The 26,630-nt window shown below is 36.5% G+C and overlaps 1 protein-coding gene across 1 annotated transcript in view; it reads right to left on the bottom strand.

The window, feature by feature from the left end:
* Positions 1-481: 481 nt before the first annotated feature.
* The window catches only part of LOC5566206 (nose resistant to fluoxetine protein 6), a 39,246-nt gene continuing 13,097 nt past the window's right edge, over positions 482-26,630 (bottom strand). Inside the window, exons 4-10 of the mRNA XM_021841596.1 lie at positions 24,439-24,939; positions 23,958-24,379; positions 21,817-21,930; positions 1,826-1,976; positions 1,583-1,766; positions 1,377-1,519; positions 482-678 (exon numbers count right to left, since the gene is read on the bottom strand). Of these exons, the coding sequence (XP_021697288.1) occupies positions 496-678; positions 1,377-1,519; positions 1,583-1,766; positions 1,826-1,976; positions 21,817-21,930; positions 23,958-24,379; positions 24,439-24,939 (1,698 nt within the window). The 3' untranslated portion in view covers positions 482-495. The remainder of the gene's footprint in view (positions 679-1,376; positions 1,520-1,582; positions 1,767-1,825; positions 1,977-21,816; positions 21,931-23,957; positions 24,380-24,438; positions 24,940-26,630) is intronic.

Raw genomic sequence — 26,630 nt, 5'->3', positions numbered from 1 at the left:
CTCGACGAATGTAATTCTATATCAACATTTGAAAACACCGTATGCCCCAAATGCTAAGAATACTAGATTTTTTAAAGGGTGTGTTGCTTTTAATTTTTTTGTACTGACATTTCAAATGCTCAAAATACTGTTTGTGTAAGTTATTGGTAAAATCAATACTATAACATCAATTTAATCAATTTATTCCTCCTAATTCACTCGGCCTTAGCGACAACCACATTTGCCTACGCTAAAATAAGCCTGGAACTGTTTTCTCACAGGAATGTTTAAGTTAACTAAATCAGCTATAAATTATTGTTCAATCATATTTTATGACAGGAGCAAATCGATTATTTTTTCTATGTAAATGATACATTCCATTTTCATATTCAAATGTTTGCAACAATGTCTTGTAGTGAATGCTAAAACAATAAACTATACGTGCTCATTGAATTCTGGATCTGTGATTCTCACGCTCGGAAGACTGAATCGAACCTCTTACTTTCAAACTGGATATTAAAAACATTTTTTATTAATTTTCTTGAAACACCGCCTTGCCGCCTGCATCAGCTGCTCCGCTATGAACTCGATGTAGTTGGTCTTACCAGTTAGCAAATTGGCAGCCGGTTGCTCCACCAACAGGAAGACGATCAGCCCGAGTCCGTACGACAGTATTAGCGCTAGCACCGTGAACGAAATCTACAATGAAAATATGGATGTTAATGCGGGACGCGATTAGAATTATTATATAATTGATGTAACCAGAGCTTGTTCGAGTTATGCATTGGGTAGTAGGGTGTCCCATAAAAATCAATGTCCAAAATATCACGGAGCTTAACCCCAGAACGAAAGATATGGTTATTTATATTTTTGTAGAACAAATCAACTTTTAAAAAACTGCTTAGAGGATCCGCCGGATCAATATATACAAAACATAATTGTTGATGAAAATTGTCTTATTTTGAAGTTTTGTTTCAATGTTTTCGAAGTTTTTTCAATTTTTCCAATGTTTTATTTTTATTTTTTATTTTTATTTTGTTGGGGGGAATTGGCGCGGTATTAGTTTATGAAAATAATACTTTTTATGTTTACAAAACTTTTAAAAACCTGTAATTGAATTTAGGTGTTGTTATAAATTAAATCTAAAGCTTATGTATGTTTGTATCTTTTGACAGAAACGTGCATTTCGACCTCAAGTTCATCTTAAGTGTCGTGTACCAGACTCGATTGGTTTTATTAGAAGTTCATGTGTTCTACACAAGTACTATAAATCATCATATCTTTCATTCTAGGGTCAAGAACCATGGTTTTTAGAACATTGATTTTTCTTTCTGGGACACCCTACTGGGCTACGCAGCGTGTGGAAAATTTTTAATTTATGCCTTGTTAAATCTTACCGGCGTAAAAACGTCATTTGCCAGCGGTGCACGTATGGCGCTGGAAATTGCCATCAGTATCAAGTAGTGGCTGTGATAGACACTGTACGTCAGCTTGCCTAAGGGTAGTATGGATCGGCTCTCCAGCAGAGATCTCAGGCGATCTGTAAGACACATTCTCACAGGTTCATTTGTAATATATGTCAGTTTGATTAATTTCTACTCACTTTTCTTGTTGAATGCTAAATCTATGAATGTGACTGCACACAGGAAGCCCCAACAGTTTTTAGCAATGGACCCATAGAAGGGCATCCAGAAATACTCCTTCCAATCGATATCGTAGATCAGATACGATGGAACGTAGCATATGATCACCACCAGCAAGGCAATAATTTTCACTGCCTTGAACATCTGAAACCGAAAGAACAAACGATCAACATCTGGAACTCACGAGAATTTCGGTAGAGGACCTTCCGGTTGATGAACTCATCCCCGGATGGTTTGACCCGGTGATACACCATTCCGGCGAGTACGCCGTAGAAATACCCGGCGCTGCTGGTGTGAAACGGTTTGTACAGCTGAGCAAACCATTCGTCATCGGTGAACAATAGGAGGACGGGCCTGGAAGTGAAACGTGAAAAACATTAGTTGGTTCGTAACATCCACGCAGGAACTCCAAATCAATTCATAACGTATTAGGATTAGATCAGGGTTTCCCAACCAGTGTTGCGCGGACCCCTAGGAAGCGGTGACGAATTATCAAGAGAGCCGCAAAGCCATTTCAAATGAATGAGGGTTTTCAGTATTGTTTTGTATTTCAACATACTTCTAATAATTGAAGTTCTATCGTCGCGTACATTTCTCGAAACCAGCCTTTAAAATTTTACGTGATCTGCCACTTATAAATGCCCATTTTTACTAGGGATGGTACACAAATAATGTCACACTAAATTTTAACTTTTTCGACCCCCCCCCCCCCCCTTTGTCACACTTTTTGTATGAGTCCTCCGAAAATTTTGTAAGGCTTGTCACGCTTGGCTCGACCCCCTCCCCCCCTTGGAGCGTGACGTAATTTGTGCATGACCCCCTACTAATCTAATCTAAGCGCTTACACAGTCAATATTGAAGAGCATCCTGGAAATACTGTAATTTCTTCTTATTTGCCAATTCTTAATATTTGCAGCATATCAGAGATATGATACAATCACTAAAATGGCCAGGTCCACTGTGCAGACTTGGTTTTGAAGATAACTCAAAAGTTTACAGCGATCAGATTATCCACTTGTGAATAGTATGATGGACGTAAATTTTTGAATTTTATTAAGGAAGAAACGGGGACAACCGTACCAACCGTCTCATATCAGGGGACAAGTTTAAATCGTTGGGAGTGGCGTTGCTAAGAAAGTTTATGCACACTCCATTGTTGTTGGTGCTCTTTTCCAGGGATGGGACAAAGGTATTTCTTCCTTATGTCCTGGCTTGGAAGCCTAGGCTAAAGCGCCGTTACTCGCTCGCTGTAACGAAAAGAAACTGTTGAGGTTAACTCCACTCTCTCCACTTTCCTTTTAATGCACTCGTACCAACCCGGTGCTAGGCAGCCATGTTTTCGTGGTCAACATCAAACTCAAGAGCAACAACGTACATTGGCCTAATCATATTAGGGAAATTTTCCTCCAATACTAAAATGTGTATCTAGCTAATCCCATCTTAACTACTAAGGTACCGCGGGGTAAGTGGGTAAATGGGGTAAGTGAAAACAATTGATATATTTTACTGAATATGTGAATTAATGTTTTCAACTCATGCGTAAACCTTTGAGGCCATTGAGAACATTACGATAGGTAGGAGATTTCTGAAATTTTTCAGCCATTTTTGCATAATAGTGCGAAAAATTGTTAACCTGTCAACTGTTACTCCGTAACAAGTTGGCGGCGTACAATCTTATTCTAATATTTTCAGTGGAAAAATGTTGCGGAAAATAATTTCCTGTACCACTTCTTAGTTGTCCTCTGTGACAGTTTCAAACTGCAATAAAAAAAGTTTTAGAATTAATTCGACGTAGACCTAAAAATAACTAAATTTAAACACCGTCAATTTTCTTATCAGGTGGGGCAAGTGAAAAGTTTATCATTAAAGATTGAATTTGAGTTTTCTCTTTAAGTAGCCATAAGTAAACATGGTTCGCAATTATCATAGAAAAACATAACGTGCTGATAATTCAAGAAACACTATACTCAAGCGTTCAAAGCTATTAGAAATCGTGGAACTTCTCTAAAAGATGTTGCTAAACATTACAATATTAATATGTCTACTTCGGGCAGCCAATTAAAAGGAAGACGTTGACTGAAAAGTTGCAATATTAGAGAACACACGGAAATCTCGTGGAATGTCTATGTAAGCTAGTTCAAAACATAAAAATGGGGTGTAGGTCTATCCACATAAAAAAGATTCTAACTACGTTATTGAAGGATTCAGTTTGATTTCTCCCGAAGAGTTATCCGACGTCATATTCGACTTTCTCAAAAACAAATAACGAGCGATGGAAATTCTACCGAGCAGAAATGCATTTGCTGTCCTATAATGTAAGAACTAACATTGGAAATGTTGCAGTTATAATGTTGTCGAATCATTTCAACTAACATAACTGAAGAGAAGAAAATTAACGTGAAAAGAATAACATTTTGTTTGTTTACATATTACTTATGTTATTGTTCATTGGGAATTCTTAACAAATGTTAAAGCTAATAGAAATCGTGAATATAACTGTTTGTTTTTGAAATTATTGTTCAAAACGGTAAACTTTTCACTTGCCCCACTTTTGGGGCAAGTGAAAAGTAAGGAGACATTTTCAAAAACTTTTTCTGTATTTTTTTCTTTAATTTTTCATAAGAATCAATTTCAGCATGCTGCTTATATTTGGTGGGAGTCAAGCTAAAAAATATACACGACCTCATTTGTTTCAATTTAAAGTCTCTAGAATTTTAAGAATCTCAACTATGCGAATTCCATTACCCACTTGCCCCACGGTACCTTACATAAATATTAAACGATATTCTAGTAACAATTTCCTCAGAAAAAAAAAACATTACATTAATGTGTCACTACAAGTTTTTCTTCAAGAAATCATATAGTTTACGTGGTGGTAGGTCATTTGGCATAAAGTGGTTTGGCATAAAGCCGTTCGACATAAAGTCGTTTGGCATAATGGTCATTTAGCATAAAGTCGTTTGGCATAATTAGTCTGAAACCAAGAATTTCTTAAGATGACATTCGTTTTCACATTTCCATTGAATCTTTCTGTAGACATCAGGCTTGTTTTGGAGTCAATTGATACAAAATGACACTTTTCTCAACTTTTTCGTTCTACTCGGGCTCAGATTGAGTGTCACTTCTAGTACTGCATTTGGTGCAAAAGGCAGTGCAAAAGGTACCCAAGTTTGACAGATCGCAGTACACTTTTCACGGCATTCTAAATTACCTTATGAGCCATAAAATATTGGGCAACTGCAAGGGACATGAAGGTCTTTAATTTGTCTTTGATCATATGGTCTTGAATAAACTGAAGCATATTAGGAAAATTTACCCTTCGTTCATGTTCTCCAAATATCCCGTTCCCCGATAAGCCCACTTCCCCGAAAAGTTTTTGATACTCATAATTGTTGTAACTTTATACGTTTCAGGGTGGTTAACGAACTTGCCATCTAATATGCACCCTTCTTTATTTAATTGGAGGTTCTTTCGAGTTTTATCGTCCTCAGATTTTTTTGTCAACATGCGTAGGGTGATGTGCTAGTATCAATCGTATTAAGCATTGATCAGTGAGAACTGCAGTTTTCCCAGTATTGCAGTGAATGATGCTGATACAAACCGATGCCAAACAATTCTTTCTCAAAACGGCTTTAGCATTGTGCAATAACATTTTGATAAATCTTGATCTCTTTTTTGGAAATAATGCAAAGAAAATGCATCTTGCCGTATTCTCAATCCGTCGTATCGTTTTCAACTCCGTCGCAATCAGTTTCCAGATTCGTCTCACAACTTACTGCTCACTGTGAGGTATTGAGCGGTCAAAACACACCATATTAACGCTATTAGTTTATTATGACCATTTTCAACAAATTCACCTTTTTTTTTAAAAATCATAACTTTTTTGCCCATGAATTCTCCATCTTGACCCACTGTGCAAAGGCCTTCATTTTTTGTCTACTTTAACATAAATAAAAATAAAAAAAATCAAAAATACGATTTTTGAGAAAATTGATTTTTAAGCTTTATTTTCGATATATAAAAAATTACAACATTTTTTTTTACAGTGTATATTTTTTTTCCAGATAGTCCCAACAATAACCTAAAACTTTGCGGAAGACTCCAAACTGATCGGACAAACCGTTTCTAAGTTATATTATGACCGAAAATTGAAAATTATATCATAATTTTGTATTAAAATCGCTGTATCTTTAAGACGGTAAAAGTTAGCCTAATTTTTCCGTATACCTTTTTTGTTGTAAATTTTGCGTACTTTCATAAAATCGAGTTAAAGAATATTTAAAAAGTTTATTATAACCATTTTCAAAAATTCACCTTTTTTTAAAAAATCATAACTTTTTTGTCCATGATTTCTCCATCTTGACCCACTGTGCAAAAGACTTCATTTTTTGTCTACTTTAACATATAAAAAAATATAAAAAAAATCAAAAATACGATTTTTGAGAAAATTGATTTGTAAGCTTTATTTTCGATATATAAAAAATTACAACATTTTTTTTACAGTGTATATTTTTTTCAGATAGTCCCAACAATAACCTAAAACATTGCGGAAGACACCAAACTGATCGGACAAACCGTTTCTAAGTTATAATTTTTTGAAAATTATTAAGGATTTTTTTATTAGGCCCTTCTCAAAAGTAAGGCTAGAGTCAAAATGGCGAGCCGATGATGCAAAAAGGCATTTTTGGGCATAAAGAAAGCATGTGCAAAATTTCATCCAAATCAAAAAATATAAAAATTAAATTTGGGAAAAAGTCGTCATTTTCTGTGGAACCGCTCTACAGGGGATAGGCAAAATTATTGAGATAGGAAAAATTTTGCCTAAATTCAAATGCTTATAACTTTATGAAAAATTGATGAAATTGAATGCATCCGGAAGCAGTCGACGGCAAATTTTGTTTTATTTTAGGAACTTGCTCGGTCATGCATATTGGCCACTGGGCACCGAAGATGTTCCGAATTTTCCGAGATCATGTCCAAATGTCATTTTTTCTGTCGCTTGTATTTTTCTGCGGTGTAAAGTTAGATAGATGTTTACAATTTTCCTAGAAACTAGAACTAATAGGAAGTTGAATGCCGCCGGACGCATTAGGATTGGTTGGAAATCTTCAGAAATATGACCATTTTAGTAAAACTGGTTCCGGAAAACATTATCACTCATGTTTGTATTCCCAATCATGTAAATATTATCCAGAGCTATATCCAAGTGGGCATCAACCTTCAAAATGAAGTTTTCTGCAGCATATTCATAACCATATTTCATTGATTTTCATACAATTAGTTTATGCTCATATCTTCGTAAAAAAGAAGAATATTTAAGTAAAAATTAACAAAATAGTATGTAAATCGTGAAAAAGCATGTCTTGTCCTTAAACCCGGACACATGAATCAATATGCCGGACACTAATGAATCAAAATCCGGACATCTTAATTTAAACTGACCATATCTTTATTAAATGCATTAGAATCAATTTGAAAATAGCTATCCCGATAACGTTATACATACGTTTGCATTGTAATATATTACAATGGACAACTTTATGTTTATAACACTTTTAACCTCCATTCCTTGTTTGTGGTTCGATGCTAAGAATATGTTGCAGCGCTACTGAAAGAATCTTGATTTGAAGCAGTTTTTCTGCGCAAAATAATTTCTTTATCTTCGATTATATTGATAGTCACCATAGCTTTCAGTTTTCCTCTAATATGCTTCACAAAAAGTATTTAACACAGCAAATATATTGCGATATCAATTTGTGTCCGGCTAGAGAACCACTGGCTCACAAATCCGGACAGCGTTTTTTTGCTTTTGAATTATTTATTGTTTACACCAGATCACTTTTTTCTCGCAATATAGTTTACAATCTATCATAACATTCACTATTTTGAACCACACAAACAGTAAAACAAATATATTTATTCACACTTTCGCGAATGAATCAATTCTGAAAAGTTTATCGGAAACTTCACAACAAGCACTTGAACGACGCAGGAAAAATGCATAACTGTTGAGAATTTGTTTTTATTTTTAATATTTTTAAAGCAAAGCTTACTAGATGGCAAATTATTGTAAAATGATTAAATTAGTTTACATTTAGGGATACGAGCAAATATAACCAGATTTTTGTTAAATTTCATCCTTAAATCAATATGTACCGATTGAGTGTCCGGATATTGGTCCCGTCCGGATTTTGATTCATAACGGTACCGTGATACCGTCTAAACTTTGTATCATGGACCAAAAATATAGTTAAAAATACAAATACCGTGCTGCATCAATAGCCGGACGCTTAAGCAGGGACAATTGTTTAAACTTCAATATTAAGATGTTTGCTTTGGATTTAAATGAAGTCACCTTATGTTAACTTCAGTTTTAAACCAGGTTATTGTGTTGAAAAATAATTTAATGGTAAAAATCACAATTATGCTATGAAAATCATTAAAATACAAAGGCATGTCTTGTCCTTAAATCCGGACACCTGAAGCCTTTGTTTTTAAATCCGGACACTTTGGAATCAAAATCCGGACAGTTGTTATATAATGGGAGATATTCTGGTTTATATCCTTCATCGAACTTATTTTCACATTTATAAGATTTCCATACCCTCTTGTGGTCTATGAGGCATAGCATAATGAAAAACACTCATGTAAATGCATAGTTTACCTCAAGTGCAGCTCAGATATATCCAACCAGCCGATAGTGGTTCAAACTACAGCCAAAATTTTGAGTTTTTTTCCACATAAAAGGTATTTTGAACACTAAGCACATTCCTTATGATGATATTATCAAGTTTCTTCAGTTTCACTTTCAAAATAGTCACTTACATGGATAAATAGCAAGGCTTTAGAATGATGTCCGGATTCAAAGACACTTGCGTGGCTTCCCGGACAGTCTTTGTTCACGCTGTAAAATGCATATTGACACCATATTTCACTACTTCTGAGTTTTAGAACTGTAAAACTACCTTTCTGTGAACAATTGCATTGGAAAGCTTGCTAAATATTACAATTTTCCACACATTATCGCAAACTAAAACTTGTGGTGAACTCGCGACACTGTCACCAGAAAAAACTTACACTACATTAAAATGACGTCTTTCTGAAGCAGCTGGTTGTTATTATTTTTTTATAATTATCAGCAATGGTAACTAGATTGTAATTCATAATAATATGTTGGGAAATGTTGGAAGTATGTCATAATAATATTATATTTTACATTTAATCAATGAATTTCACTGGGGTGTCCGGATATTGATACTGTCCGGATTTTGATTCACCACGGTATAACATGTTAAACGTTAAATTACTGAAGCATGTCGTGTTCTTAAATCCGGACACATGCACCCAAATGCCGGACGTTTTTGAATCGTAATCCGGACAGAAGCGTGTGGGTAGACAAAACATATGAAAAACTAATAAAAGACACATAACTCAAACCTAAAATCTTCAATACAATAGAATTCGATGCATTCATATGCTTAAAAATATATGAAAGGCCAAAACGTTGAGGAAAATTACTATAGTTTTACCTGCAACCCGTGCCAACAGCCTCCAGTTTAGGTTCACTGAAATGATTCTCAATATTAATACCTTTCTTGCGCAAATCCATTATCTGGTAACTTGTTACACTTTTTGTTACAGTTTTGCACCAATTCACATTATAATATTTTCCAAAAGCTCAATAAATATAAGGTTTTTCGATGCGTCCGGACTAATGATCACTAGGCTATAAATCCGGACAGCGTTCGAGGCAGCCTAGTTTCACACCGCACAGGCTTAGTTGCACAAGTTTTCCCACTCTTTCGTGCACTATACTTCAACACTATTATTCCAAACACTTTTCAGAGACGTACATTATTATAATTGCATGATTGAGTAACTTCATCGTAAGTTGAAAGTAGCTGACGTTCTTGGCGAAAACTTCACTATTGGATTTGTTGCTTTGGAGGAACGACGTTCAACTGGTGCGGCCTCTTTGTTTTTATTTTTAATATTTTATTGCAAAGGATTACTAGATGAAACTATGCATAAAAAAGGAAGAGCAATATTGGAAGCTATGAATATAAATTACAAACCAACATTTACTGTTTAATTTTATATTTAATTTGCTAAATACTATCAGAGTGTCCGGATATTGGTACCGTCCGGATTTTGATTCACCACGGTAGATATTTTAAGTTCGGCCAATTGTTAGAAAATGCATTTCGCCTAAGTTGAATATTTCTCGGAATCCATGCAAGATACCCTACTTCGGAAGTAGGGCGTATTCGAACTCATCCAGATGCGAATCGAATGCACAACTTCCGAAGTTAGGTATCTCGCACTAGATCTGAGATAAATCCAACTTCGGCGAGGAACCATTTCTAACTTTTTACTGCGCCGACAATAAAGGTTCTCCAGTGCCTGATTCCTGAAATGGTTACTAAAAAAAAGATTAATCATTGATCCAATAAATACAAGGAAATTAGAAATTCCAAAACAAATAAAGTGAAAAATATTGACAGATCGATCAACATTAAGAAGGCATTGCCTACAAAGATCATGGTATAAAATGTGTATCCAAGAAATGTCAAAATCGATTCACCCCTCTCAGTTTTATAGTCAGAGTAAAAAGCTGGATTCTTCTTCTTGGCATTTAAGTCCTCACTGGGACAGAGCCTGCTTCCCAGCTTAGTCTTCTTATGAGCACTTCCACAGTTAGTAACTGAGAGCTTTTTTGCCAAGGTTGCCATTTTCGCATTCGTATATCGCTTGGCAGGTACGATGATACTCTATATGCCCAGAGAAGTCAAGGAAATTTCCATTACGAAAAGATCCTGGGCCGACCGGGAATCGAACCCAGACACCTTCAGCATGACTTTGCTTTGTAGCCGCGGACGCTAACCACTCGGCTAAGGAAGGCCCTTGTATTGAATTCATCTGATGCTTAAAAATTGAATCACGAAGTTTGAATTCAAGAACATTTATTCTTGAAGTTCCACGCGATGTTTGTAGAACTTGGAAGGCAGCCGCCGCTTCAAAAAGGTTGGGAATCACTGGATTAGATGAAATTATCGTTGCCCACAACGCAATTATCGAGTGTGCATATTTTTGTTTGACTCTACTAGAGATAGAGTGTAGAACGGTATCAGACGGCGGCATAAAGAGCTAAACTTGTTCCAGCGCATTCTCACGCATTCATAATAACCACTATGCAGTCGTTCCACAAAAAGTGCTATCACAAAATGTGCGTGAATGAACGCAAAACGGTTTTATTGTAGAGCTTTCAAAACACAAGAAATTGTTTGCCAAAAATGCGTTATACTTAGTAGATTGTTAGAGAGCACTGAAAGGAATATGTGTCGCGCTTTCCGAGTGTTTACCGTAGTCACGCATAAGACTACGCGCGACTTACATGCTGCGTTTGACTCATTTGCCTAAGGTTGATAATGACCTTGAAATCCAGATGTTGTCTCAGTCAACAGCATGTCGCCATGGCAATATCAATGTCACGATCACTTTCATTCACGTGAGAGTAAAAGGGTCCATAATTGTAGTAATATGTGCAGCACGCTGGAAACTTTTGCATTTCTTGATTAACATTCATCTAGCCAATATATACACACTCAAATGTGCATAACTTTTTTGCTTCATGATTGATTTTGTTCAAATATACCGAATTTACCGAAAAACTCTTCTAGTTTATTGTCTGGAGAAGTTGGGAATATGTTCGAGGTTGTTCCGGAGTTCCTCCGGATTGTCTTGGGCTATCAAAATTGGCAGTATCATCCATTCAACGGATATCGTACGAACCTGATGGGCTAGAAGGTTGGCGTCTTCGGCAAAGTTGTTAAGAACACCCGATTCTGTTTTTGCACGGGGGATGCGTACCGTGCAAAAAAAAGTTTTCAGTTCAAAATTTCAAAAACCGTGCAAAAAAAATAATACCACTTCTCAACGTTTCATGCAAAAATAAGGTATTGGCGGAAAAAAAATGTATGGAAACTTTTTTTGCACGGCCGTGTAAAAAAAAACCCGTGCAAAAACAGAATCGGATGTAGTTCAAAAGCTCTCTGACATTGAGAAATCTGATTGGAAATTCATCCGCTAGGTGGCGCTAGTAACACGTGTCCATCAATCTTCTATATTTTGAGATTTTGATAAGGAAAAAAAATGGTGTTTTCGACAAAGTTATTCAACAGATAAAGGGCTATGTGGTGGTGACAAATCTGATAGGGAATTTTTCCGCAAGGTGGCGGTCTGCTTTATCTTGAGATTGTGATGACATAAAAGGTTGGTGTTTTCGACATTTCAACAAAGTTTTTCAGCAGATCTATCTGCTGAATATCTTCGGCAAAGTTGTTTAGCAGGACAACGTTCATTTGGCGGTGCAAAATCTGATTAAGAGCTCATTTGGCAGTAGGTTGATAGCTTCGGCAATCTGCATATAGATTGCTAGAATGTAGCTGATGATCATCAAATTGATTCAAAATATTCTGATGGGTTCTAGTCACCGTCGATTGTTATATTTGCACATTCAAAGAAAAACATTTCAAGTCATCACCGAAAATTATCAACAATCTGCAAATATATATGATTCTAAATATGCCCACAAGGTTGAGCTTTTATGATTTTTGCCATCAAGAATTTTATAAATTATTAATAATTTTATTTTGAATGAGCTAACCTCCTATGGTTATGTGCATAGTTTAGCAGTTTAATTATTTAATTTTACATTAGAAAAAGCATTACAATTTGAATTTCGTTAATATGAAAACTTTTTTTTTAAATGTAATGATTCATGTTTATCACCGGTACTAAATACATTTTCATAGAAACTTTTCAAATATTTAAATATTTAATTAAAAAAATTACTTCAAAATATATTTTGATTTTTTAACCGATATTTATCTTATAAAGAAGCACTAGTGTATAATTGAACGATGCCTCTGCGTTTTAAATATTTGTGATTTCAATAAATAAATGTTTTCAAAATCGAGCAAAGAAACATCAACTCATAGATATTTAAAAAAAACTCATGTCGTATTTATTTTTAGAAGTTTATGTTTATCATTAACATAGTTTGTAATAAACTAGGCATGTACTTCTGCTCAGATTACAACAACTTTCAATATTATCAAAATATTATCGTTCAAAATGAACGACGAAACGGTCATCTATAACAATAACATTTAAATTATACACAACAAGCGGAACCGTACAAATTGTGCTTATGTCTAATTGTTCCAAACTTTCAGGAAACTCAGCATACCGAATTTATTCACGTTTCATTTTTCTCGTATAAGCAATTCTGCCTAAGACATTAACTTTCTAGCCTAGACAAACGGACAAAATAGTTAGTACAATGATCAATTTAAAACATAACGCCTAATGCTAAAATTAATAATGTTTACCTTACGGAAACTAGAAGGAGATAGTGCGCAAACGTCAAAAAACAATACGTGCGCCACGAGTGAGCATGTGGCACACTACCAAATATTAAAATTGAGCACTATTTTGCTGTACGATAGAAAAAAGCTGTATTTATTTATTTATTTATTCTCACATAGTAACATAACACTATTGTCTTGTTGAATTCTTACCCTTTGTAGAAAAGGGCACAGAAATGTGCATCAACATATCAATACTAACTCTTTCTAATGTATTCGAATCCCTTGAGCAGAATCTCTATAGAGAAATAAAAAAGTAGATGGAAGTACCTTTTACCTTTTAATTCTATCCCTCTTTCTACCAATTGGCCTTCTTCAGTATCAGTTACTTGTATCCACAGGTACTCCAATCTAATTTTTTGTTTATCTATATTAATACTAATTCAATTACAATTCGATAATTCATCGCTTAAATCTAATTTAATCGTTAAAATGCTCTGTCATCTCCTATTGAAGACTATTACAAATTAGAGGTTCATGCAACTCACCTTTAACCTCAGGGGCTGCCTACTCTGCCACTCGTGAGCTAGCTTACGTTGCGCCCGCGCCGCCGCTCCGCTCGCAGTGGTGTCACCGCCGCCAAAGGGGTAACGGGCGTCGGATATGAGCACCAAGACGCTGCCTCAGCGTCCACCTCACAATTAGGGCACTCGCGTCGGGGAATTCTTGGCGCGAACTATCGCCTTGCGGAATACGAGTCACTCGCGACCATGTAATAAGGAGGTGGCTGTTCCGGGTAACGCACGTGGGTTATCCCCCCCAAACTACAGCTTCACCGACGTTTTCGGAATCTGCCTAGAGATTCACAATCCGCCACCTTTGACCGTTTCACTTTTCCGGCCTCACAGGGGATTAAAGCACAATCGCTAATCACACTCAGGGAACGCGATATTCGCCGGTTCGAACATGCACACTTATTAGTTTTGCCTTTCGCAACGCTTCTCTCGATCAGCCCAGTTTAACGCGATCTTCACACTTCGCTGGCCGAAACTTAATTCGCACCACCATCGAGCTCGAGCTCCAACGAACCCCCTGCTATGGGCGTTTACTCTCCCACTCTCTCCCATTTCCTGCTAACCACGTATACCAACCATATCGTGGTTGTGGTAGCTGGTAGCCAGCGATGTTGGTAGCGGACGGCGTGTCGATGGGCGGATGTATTCTAAATAACTTTATACAATACAAAAAAGCTAACTCCTAAACATGCAAAACTAATACAATTCTTATTAATTTACTATAATGGGACATTGACAAATGTTACAAGACTGGACTCGGAAAATGATGACCTTGGGCGAGGCTTTGTCCATCTTTCTTACACAATTTATCCCAGTTTTTCTACAAAGCTTCATCGGTTTTGAATGATTTTCTGCTTTTCTCCAACTTCTTCTTCATTATCGCCCAAAACTTTTCAATTGGGTCCTAAAATGTTTAATGAATTCTTGTTTTTATTTAATAATACGAAAGAGCATGTTATTGCAACTACTTTAGCAAGTTTTCCAGCTCAAATAACGGCTTTAACATTTTTAAACTTCAATTTTAAAAATGGTTCCATATATAAACCTTGACACTTGTGATCTTGTTTGACATTCACTTTTTCGACAAAAATACCACAGGGCATATAGTTTTAACACTGGGGTTGTTCCTATCTGACATTTCGGAAGGGACACGGAAAACAAAATATACCCAACATTTGAGTTTAAACCAAAAGGTGTGACAAAATCTCAAAAATCATAAAAAAATGTGTTTTGTACATAAACCAATGAAAATCATTTAAAAATTGAGTAAACACGTGTTTTTGCCCTAAACTTAAGCGTTTGGTACTAAATTTGAGACAGGGCTTTAGGACCCTATTGGACGAAGTTCTGGTGTATTTGTCGGGTTCGCCTCCTTCGGGATAATATTAACGCCCTTCGCTTTGTACCAATCCATTACAGGCTAGTCGTAATGGCACGAAGTGAGATCCGGACCAGCGTTGGACCACGATAAGAGCGATAAATCTGCCCGTTTATAATGCCGGTTGTAACGAACGGCTTGCTGTACTGTCCGCACTCGCAGATCGCCTGCTACAACAGGTACTTCTTTGCGAATTTGTGCATGTTTCTCTTCCGAAACTTTTCCGGAACCTCCATGCGGAACATACCAACAAAAAACTCGAGGCCGGAGATTCGTTTGATGTCCGCCTTGATGTATGTCCCATCGCCCATGACGAGACAGCCTGGCTTGACCAGTCACTCACGGTACAGCTTCCGCGCACGCAATTTGGCCACCGTGTTTTGCTTGTCAGTCCGGTTTGGCGCCAGCCCGGTTTGTGGTCCACCACTTCGACGACTTTATGGTCACGTCGCGGTTGGAAAGGTTCGGGTTATTCTTCAAGATCCGCGTTTTCTCTGGGTATCCCGTTTTAGGCCGCTTCCGGCGCGCTGGTCGATGATCTCCCTCTCCTGGAATATCTTCACAACGTGGGACGAGGTGGAATAGTGGATTCTAAGCCTTCTACCGATCCATCTGTGCGACTGATCAGGATTATCGATCATCGCGCCCAAGATTTTCTGGCGCATCAGATGCATTATTTCGAATGCATCTTGAAAACTACTTGACCGATCGCGACAAAATTATGCACACATAAACATAACACTCTAAACTAGTATTACCCAACAACATTTCATTAATTTTTATCCACGCGATAAAAAGTTACACCCAAAACAAAGTCTCGCATTTTTCCGTGTCCAATCTTTAGAATATGAAATTAAGTTTTATAGGGTTATATCGTATCAAGATATTGTTGGATTGAGAATGGCTTAGAAATAAACACAAGCTTTATCGGCATTTAGCAAAAGCTTGTTTCGCATGCTTCGATCGATGGCAGCTAGGCACTCGGTTTTACTCGTTCTGACGGTGTTCAGTTTTCAGTTGTGGTTATCACGGATTCAGATTGTATGTCTGTGATTCTAACTTATTAAGATCTTACGATAGAAATTTCCTTACAAAGTATGGTAGCAAAGAGGTGCACTTTGCGAAAAAAGGACCACGTGATTATTGAGTTGAAATCGAATTCAGGTTAACTTCTGCGTTCATGAGTAATCTCATGGCGTAGAGGTAACGCGCCCTAGCTAGAGATCAGGGAGTCGTGAGTTCGATTCTAACTGAGAAGACGTGTAACTTTTTCGCAAAACTTCACATCAATTGATCCATTTAATCCAATTGCAAACTATATGTAATGTTTAGCTTTTCGGTAGTTGTTAAACTTCCACTCGGCTGGTTAGCCGTAAACCACGATTCATAATATATTCCTACTACATCAGATATTCTTCGACATTGCCTCAGGTTACAACAAATCTCGAAAACTTATTCAAATAGACTCAACTCAAAAAAGTATACAAACTTACTTTATCGATTTTAAGTGTTTCGCAGACGAAATTCTAAGCGTTTCGCTCTGAACCAACTCAATTTTCCACTATAAGAACGTTTAATTTTCGGATTTACAAAACGACGAAAGTATGATTTTCAACTTTCGAAACCTAACCACTACTTTTTCCGCTCCGCTGTATGGAGAGACAAAGTGATTTAACCACGAATCAAAACAAAAAACTACTTGAGTCGATTTTACACTGGTACAAAAACGACGAAAGTAATTGAATAAAACGGCTTATCATTTAGTCATAAAATTTTTGTGGGAAATAATAGGAACTCCCTAGCTTTTGAACGCCAGCTTATTGTATGCAAAATTAAAGCAATGTACACGGCGAAAAAATGTTAAAAAGGCTATTCATTTTAAATCAGTTTTAGAAGACAGGTTGTGATTCTTCTGAATTAATTTTCCCAAAACCGTATGGAAGTTACTTACGTCGATTTGAAAAAGTAATCGAGAAATGTCGGGAAATTTTTTTATTAGTTTTATATTTCATAAACGCAGTACATATTGATTATTGTTTCGAATAAAGCGCTATACCGCTATACGCTATTGTTAAAAGTTACAAAAAATACGAGATCATTGGTTCTGAATAGTATTTTTGCCCAATTCCAAATGTATTAGAGAACGTAACGTTCGTAAAAATATAACACTAACGACTTTTCTTAAATCTAATAATCGTTTAAAGGCGTTTGAAGCCAGTTTTGACTGGCTCGTATAATTGTCGCAGTTTTTTTTTTCCATTGTATTAACTAATCTACTGGGGCCCAGATAGCCGTAGCGGTAAACGCGCAGCTATTCAGCAAGACCAAGCTGAGGGTCGTGGGTTCGAATCCCACCGGTCGAGGATCTTTTCGGGTTGGAAATTTTCTCGACTTCCCAGGGCATAGAGTATCTTCGTACCTGCCACACGATATACGCATGCAAAAATGGTCATTGGCATAGTAAGCTCTCAGTTAATAACTGTGGAAGTGCTCATAAGAACACTAAGCTGAGAAGCAGGCTCTGTCCCAGTGGGGACGTAACGCCAGAAAAGAAGAAGAAGAATCTACTGCATAGCATTAATTTTCTACGAATACTGTAAGACCAACGTAACAATGTTAGAATAGTGCTCGGGCTTAACAGACAGTTTAACAGAATCATAGTAAAGTTGGTCTCGATTTGGAGTAAAATTAATTCAAATTAAGCTAGCTAAGCTCTCCTAACTCTAGTCCAATATTCTTTCTAGTAATAGATCCATTGTTCTTAAACTATTCTGAAAGAAATTTAAATATCCCACTCAGCAAAAGACCTCTGACAAGGTTTGCCGACTGCATGGACCAATGCTCGAGTTCACTAATTTGACGTTTGAGCGGTGCCGAGTTCATTCGTTGCCATGGTCACGTAAATAACACGGCACCACCCAAACGTCAAATAGTGAAATCGTGCATCGGTCCATGGACCTATGCACGAGTTCACTATTTGACGTTTTAGCGGAGCCGTGCTATTTACGTGACCTAAAGAGTCTAAATTATAAAGAGACGAAATCTTATCATATTCAAAATAAATCAGCTAGCAACTATGCCAAATCTATTACGCAGCACTGCCAATGTTGAATCCCACGCTAAAAGTGAGTCACAGGTTTTATGTGTTGAGTTTTCACAGGTTTTGGTAACGAATGAAAAATTGACTGAATGTGTGGAAAACCAATGTAATGAGTAGAGCATTCTTTATGCAAAGCATGAAAATTGCAACCGACACTCAAGTATTCAGAAAATATGCTACTTCAGAAGAAGCAAAAATTTTCGTGGGCGGTAACATTTTTGTGTGAGTCGTTTTCAGCTTGTGTGAAAAAGTGTTTGACAAGTCTCCTGCTCGATTGGAATGACATTGACAGCAAACTTGGAATTCCAATTGGAACATTTCGCTTCTTTGCTTATAGTTTCTTTAACGTGACCATGGCAACGAGTGAATTCGGCACTGCTCAAACGTCAAATTAGTGAACTCGTGCATTGGTCCATTGCGACACGACGCGAAAAAAAATTCACTACGAACAAATCCACGCTTATGGTTGCCATGTTTACATGGAGCCGAGCAAACCGAGTTACTCAGAGCTGCTCAAAAACAACTCGGGATCTAACTCAAGATCAGTAGGCTGTCCTTGAGACGAGACTCGCGAAGACGGTCTTCTTTTTCTGTGATTGCTGAGTGTTTTTCTTATTCCACTTAGTGTTTATACCAATTATGCGCATGCTGTTCAAAACCTCACATGAACATCTCAGCAAAAAATGATTGAGTTTGCATCACATCGAATTATAAATAGCCGTTTGAGTGAAATTTCATGCCAGCAAACGTAGCAGACATTAGAAATAATTAATCTTTTGCTTAGATTTATCAGCAACTCTGGAAAAATCTGCTCCGCCGACTGAGATTTTTAATAACATTTTACTTTGAACACAATACTTTTCACTTTTTCAGCCATGAAAACGGTGGGCTGCATGTGACGGTTCGTGAGAGGGGAATCTGGGCTGCATATGACGTTGATATTTTTCCTCTTCGCGAGTCTCTCTCAGGGCTGTCCCACCCCTAGATTGTAGCCGTCTGAATATTATTTGTCAAAGATAGCAATCTCATCAGGTTCTTGAAATAGAAAATGACTCTAAAAATGTCGCTAATATTATCTAGAGAGCAAAATTGTATGTATATCAGTTTTTCATCGCAAATTGCATTTGATCTACTGATCAACTTTGCCGAAGACACTAATCTCTAGTACATGTGAATATCTTGAAATAAATATAGTTTAAAAACTATTACTAGCACCATCTAGTGCATGAATTCTCAATCATATTTTTCACTGCTCTGGATTTGTTTGATAGCCTAGATGAACAACTTTGCCAAGGATACTAACCTTTTTGCTTATCAGAAGAGATTCAAAAAAAAAAAAAATGATACAAAAGCCACATAGTGGATAATTTTCCGCTTTTTACTGCCACCTACTAAGGACTGTTCATTTTATAAAGTGGACATCTTGTTTATGCTATATCTTTTTTATTTATTGATGAAATCGTAAACGGTTTTCTGTGTATCGTTCAACTATTATTCTACAATGTTATGAAAATACAGAAACTTACAAAATGCTTTCGGTTGAAGAACTAAATAGTTTTTGCAAAAACTCCTAAGAAAAACTGTTCGTCAAGTTTAAGCATTATTTTTCGCATGAAAAAAATCATAAATTTAATGAACAAATTGTATGTTGGTATCCTTTACTATTTAACTTAAGGTAGAGCTTTTAAAAACATCAATAATATTCCATCAGTTCCTGACGCTGAGTCACTTTAGTGATCTATTCCTTATGGTCAAATTTGCTGATACACCATCTTTTTACTACCAGCAAAAAAGTAGAATAATAAGCGTGTTCAAAACTGGTTTAGATTACTAAAGAAACTATATATGTATAAAAAAAAAGCAAAATCTTGAGTTTTGACCGCATTCTTGGGTACCAAATTTACTCTTTATGATCGTTTTATTGAAAAATCCCATACTTTTGAAATTATATACGCATGTTTATCGATCTAGAGCAAACTGTAAGCGTTTTTCTCAAAATATGTTGATAGGTAGTCTCAGAATAACACATTCTGAAAATAATACATGCAAAATAAACTTGATTTAATTCATGCAGTGTTCCCAATCTTGATGATTGTCATTGTGCTTTGAGTGGTCTTCTGAAAATAAATTATTTATTTTTCTATTGTGCTTAAAATATGACGTGGGGACTAAATCAGCAACTCTATGAAGGCGTAAGTTATTTTTATTATAAATACTATATTATTACTTCCGTCTGGACGTACTTTAAACCTTAAAATTCTACTCATATCAGTTCCATTTAAATTTAAGATATTTTTCTTAAAAAAAAATTGATAAAAAATGATTTTATGATATCTGCAAAATTGCTTCTCCAAAAATAACTTGATATATTTTAGCAAGCTTCTAATTGATGATGCTTTCTAAGTACAACCATTTTTTGATAATAAAAAATATAAATTGTCGAATTTTCCTGCCGATTTTTAATAATCCTTGATTTTGATAACCTCCAAAAATCGACCGTTCTAAACGTTGTGCCTTATTAGTGTGAAATCATATTATTTTGGTAACTTTTTTATTACCACAGCATTGTACAATATTAGTCGAACGATGTACAGAAAACCGATTTCGATTTCATTGATAAATTAAAAAGATATTGCATGTCCAAAGTGTCCACTTTATAAAATGAACAGTCCTTAGCTTAAGTAGATGAAAAAACCGAATTTAGTACTATACCATTTAATTCCACTAGAGTTTGTATCCTTTGACAGATACGCGTATTTCGACCTCAACTGTAAGGCCGTCTTCAGTGTCGTGTACTAGACTCGACTTATTTATTTTCTAGCTTATTTGGATCTTTAAACATAGAAGATTGAAAACAATGTTACTAGTGCCAATCAGTAGATAAATTGCCACTCAGGTCTATTCCCTTGCTCAAGACACCAAATATCTAGCTTTTCAGGATCATAAGATACATAAGATTGAAAAGAATTTATTACTAGCGCCACATAGCGGAAGAATTACCAAACATTTTTGTCACTGCCCTTTATGCTGAACAACTCTGCCGAAGACACCAATCTTCTAACTCACCAGGATCTTCAGATATAGAAGATGGAAGAAAATGTGTTTCTACTATTTGCCACCTAATGGATGAAATCTCATTCGGGTTTGTCACTGTCAGATATTCTTTGATGTGCCGCACAACTTTGTCGAAGAATGTATTGTTGAATGTATTGTATGGCGAATTTTAGTACACCAAGACAGTCTGAAATTACTCCAGAACCACCTGGACCATATTTCCGATTTCTTCGAACCATAAGCTAGAAGAGTTTTTCGGTAAGTTCTGAAATTTTATTTTAGAACGATGATTTCTGATGGATTCTTTATAGAAAATCAAATCTTAACAAACAAATAAAGGAATTTTAAAGTTTACGTTTAATTTTTCTTATTTGAATCTCCAAGTACTGACAATTTGATGACACATACAAAGATGTTTTAAGATCTTTCTAAGCTGTTCAAAAGATCTTTGTTAAATTTTGACCTTGGTTTATACAATCTACATATGTAGCGTTCATTATCAATCGACATTGCAACGCATTTGCATCACCCACTTCTGACAGGCAACAAGTTATCGCTAATCGTCAAATAAGGATCTTCTTGCGGAATGCAATGTCGTCCAGCCACTGCAAAAGTGGACTTGATGCCGATCAAGGCCATTTCCAATCGATTGCAATTGCAACTTTCCCTATCACTGCACTACTGGTGGGATAATTTATAGCTACGACTGAATACTTACCTAGTCCCGGTTGCCATTAGAGGTGGGAGTGCCTGGATCCACATTGTTACTCCTGGACCGAGAAGGTTCAGCGCGATCATGAAGCACACCCAGCATTTGGCCGATCGTGGAAACCTAACGCAAGTGGGAAAATGGTAATCAAGGGGAACAAATACACCCACGTTACTGCCGGGATACCGTAAAACGGGATAACTTTGATAGTTTTTTCTGACAAGAATCTGAATATTTCTACATCCCGTTCTGAAGTTTTTCATTTTATATTATAACACAATTACTGATGTGTGAGGAGAGCTACACTTTTTTTTTATTTATGGAGGGATAAATAGAGGATGTTCAAGAAAACCACTAATTGAACTTTACCACTTCACTTCACTTTTGTAAAAGAAAAATAATATTAAAAATTACAAATTTGTTCAATCTCTAATATGTTGCTTATCTTGACAGATAGGCCTATTTGGTCTGCGACTTACAGACTTCTTTAGTGTCGAGTGCTCGACTCAAGAAGCCTGTAAGTCGCAGCAATACATAGTCACGAGCTAATGAGATCCTATAACATTTCCCCGAATACCATTACCCCGAATGGTCAAGTACCCCGAAAACCATTACCCCGAAGAGTCCGTTACCCCGAATACCATTTCCCCGAATGGACCATTACCCCGAATTTTCTTGGCAAGAAAAATTGAAGATCCGACAGATGAATCGCATACCGGGTACCCCCGTTGGTTTGACCACATTTAATCTGAACACTTTTTAATCTGCACCCCGCTAATTTGCACATCGTTCAGATTAAAAATGGTTCAAATGTCATTTAGCTCATGGAACGGAGCGAAGTGAGATGGAACGCTGTGGAACGGAACGCAGAATCAAAACAAAACAGTGAAAGAGGTAACCAGAAACACGTTTCTAGGGTGACTAGATGTTCAAATAGACGTTCAAATTAGCGGGGGTGCACGGTATACCTATTTCATAGAATTTTGATTTTCATTTGAATTCATGTTCTTCATGTTATCAAAGATTTATTATTCTTTTAATCAATCGCTATTCTTCATGAGCCAAGTGAGAACCCAAATTTTACTCACAGGCGTATACTTGATTTTGTGAGAATGATTGTGTTCACAGCAATAAATCATTTTTCGAACTGATGATAATGCTGACATGTTAATATTAGAGACCTTTCCCGCCCTCTTTCAAAAGCGTTATATTATTTGGTAATGCATAATTATATTTTATATTGCTGGAAGCAATGCGAGTTCAACATATTCTAAAATGTCATTAGACTATGGTTTGAAAAATGTCAGATGAAAATGTTAACTGATATTAAACTGACCACTATTTCAAAAGTACATCGCTAAAGAACAGCCTATGATAAAAGAAGAAAAAATCACTGTTGAAAACGTCAATAATTATGATGCCAACAATCACTTTGCTAGTGCAACTTCCAAAAGAATAGCCGATAACTAAAAGAAGGACAATCTCTTGTTGGAAATTGTAATACTGACAAGATGTAATACATACAAGTAATGCAGGGGCATATTTTCATTTATTTTTTGAAGTCACTGTCAACTTTCGCTCAAGACAATTTTTTCAGTCGATTTTTTTTACCGCTATCGCTCAAACTTCAACTCAAACGGTACAACTCGAAAGAACAGCCTATAACTCAATGAAGAGAAAATCATTGATTAAAATTTTTACACTGCCATTATACAACCTCGAAAGAACAGCCGATGATTGAAAGAATAAAAAATCACTAATAGGAATAGTAGTAGTTACTAAGCCGAAAACTTTCAGGCTCAAATTCGCGAGCTTCCTTGAAGAATTTCTCGATCACTGATTTTCGGGGAAGTGTCGTATTAGGGGAACTGGTTTTCGGGGTAATTTACCATTCGGGGTAATGGTTTTCGGGGTAATGTGTCATTCGGGGTAACGTTGCATTCGGGGTAATGGTTTTCGGGGTACTGGTTTTCGGGGTGATGGTTTTCGGGGTAATGGTATTCGGGGAAGTGTTATAGGACCAGCTAATGATACTAGTACTTGTTTTAAAAATATAAAACTTACAAATTTTTGCATTTCCGTACGAAATTTCTAAGCAATTTCCAGATATAGATCAATGTTACCCCGAATTACGGTACCTATTCAATTACCTTTGAATAACCATCAGTGCCACCATTCCGAACAGATAGAACTGGAAGTCCGCACTTAGGTACCAACTTGGTTGAACGCACGTTTCGTCCGTTTTCAAATAGTTGTTCAGAAACAATAAATTAATCCACCAATTATGCTGGCAGTTTTGCGATTCCACACCTACAATTCTATCGTGTAGGGGTCCTATTCTAAACCGTCGATAAATGGTAGCAGTTACCAATATTATGAACAGGTACAGTGGAAGAATGCGTTTCAAACGATTGGTAACTTTTTCCCAGAGAAGCGACCATCGAAATGCGGTTTGTTTGCTCATTGTATCCAGGAGATTCACAGCCATCAGGATGCCTCCAATGGTAAAGAATGATTGCACTAAATTAGGCGTGAATAGTGACATGGTGGTCATTACCGGGTTGTGCAGAGTCTGAAATTATATCGAATTATAAAAGTACGTATTCTTCAAAATAAGAATTTATATAATACTTCCTCAAACAGCTCCGGATGTTCCACAGGTATGTTCATCAGCATGACCGTCGTGTGCAGGTGGATAATGGTTACCATTGTGACGAATCGAAGTCCTTCCAGAAACATGAAGTCCTGACTCAGGGTGGACCTCGGAGGACATGAAAGAGATTTAAAGTTTCGTGGAATACTACAGATGGTGGCGAACTGGTTCTCTATCTTCGGTGGTACTTTTTCGAAATGATCCTCCAGCTGTGACTGGATTCGAAGATAGTAGTCGAACAGAGTACTTAGAACGGCCAAACCCAACGCGAAGCAGATGATGGCGATGCAGAGACTGTCAAATGTGTTGAGGGGATCATAGAGGGAACTGCTGCTGCTGTCCTGACAGTACTCAATATCGGAAAGTGCTTGCAAATCGTATGATGATTTCAGCTTCTGGTTGATGCATAGAGAGACTGAATCCTCGTACAGTTGCTGGTGTTCCAGTAGATGTGGGAAGTATTTCCTTTTGAACCGGTACTAGAAAAAGCCAGTATGATACAGGTTAAAAGTAACGATTTTCTTATTTTCCCCTTGTTACTTTTTCAAAACGTATAGGTTAGAGCTGAGAGAGCGGAGACAGCTGGCTTAGATGGCGAGCTCCCAAAAGTCATGGGAACCTGTCATCAACTCTCACTGGAAAACCGCACATTCGAAGGGCAGAACGTGGAAAACCGTCAAAGTTTAACCAAACTAAAACTGGATGTGATTGAAAATTTAGGTTGTTTTCCTGTGTTATCGCATATAAAATAGTTGAATATTTAAATATTGTCGATTAGACTCCAATTGCTAATGAAAATTTTTAATTTTATGATCTTTTTGATATCAAATGGGATGTGAAAATGGTTTTGACCCAGTTTTTGCTCTTCAAACCATTGTGTACAACCCAAACGTGAGAAGAAGAAATCAAAGAAGCCAATAAAACAAGCCAGTTGTCAGTGAGCTGTCTCCTCTCTCTCAGGGTTAGAATGCCCAATATAACAGTCATCTATTTATCAAGCGTCCATCATGTCAAATGTATTATGCAAAACATTCTCATGTAGAAATGTGTATTTATGTGTTTAGAGTCACCTTCCCATTGTTCCGAATACTTTGGAAACAGCTACTGTACAGCATAGAGGATAGGGATTAAGCAATAATTATTTAAAAGTTAAGTTTGAGAAATAAATGTAATAAATGCTGTATTCTTCTAAGGGCCGATTTCTTCACCTTCGCTTAAGCCGTAAACCAGGTTTACCCATATAGTTAAACTGGGTTTAAGGCCTAAGCGGTGGTGAAGAAACCGCTTATAAGTTAGCCAACCATTTTAATTGTTTCGTACTTTTGTGCTCGTAAAATTAATCTAAATTCTAAAAACCATCTAATAAATAGGGGTTGGCCAGGTATAGTGGTCTTCCATGCCGAGTACCTGGGATCGAATCCCATCCCCGTGATAGTCATACATGACCTAAAAATAAGGTTATATTGACCACTTCCTTCAGACGGGGAATAAAACCGATAATCAGCCCAGGACCAAAATCTCGTTGATTAAGATAGAATAAAAATCTACCAAATAATGAAATTGGATCACATTTGTACCACTAGCAAAAACCACCAAAAAAGTTACATTTCTACCGTAAATCTCGAATAACTCTAAAACGCATGAAATTAGGGGTATGATGCCTTAAATAAAGATGTACTGAAAAATTCGAACATTTAATAACAATCAGTTTGAAAAATTTTCATGTAAAACATAGCTCAATTTGGTCAGCCCATTTTTGATCTTCTTTCATAGTTAAAACGCGACGTGAGAAATTTGGAATAAGTACGCTGTAATTTTTCAATTTTCTATATGTGTATCGACACATTGATATTAGAATCTATCTCACACATTGAATTCATTTAAATGAGATTGAATGAACCTTGTCATTGTGAATAAAACTTATGTGTGAAATCAAAAAGCAAAAATTTAAATAGTTTTACACTGGGAGGGAGAAACCAATACAAAATTTCTCTACGTCACAGTGAGCCAAGATTTTGTTGTCACGAACTGTCACTGTGAGCCCGAATCTTAAATAATCGACCAACATGATAAAAGCGCGTAATTAGCCAATGCATATTTTTTTAATTTCATCAAAAGTAGCAAAAATAGAATTAGAATCAATTCTTGCACATTCAAAAGTAACGTTCAT

The sequence above is a fragment of the Aedes aegypti genome, chromosome 2 (assembly GCF_002204515.2).
Source record: "Aedes aegypti strain LVP_AGWG chromosome 2, AaegL5.0 Primary Assembly, whole genome shotgun sequence".
NCBI lineage: Eukaryota > Metazoa > Arthropoda > Insecta > Diptera > Culicidae > Aedes > Aedes aegypti.
Note: the sequence above shows the minus strand (reverse complement) of the source record. Positions and strands in the feature narration are given on the sequence as shown.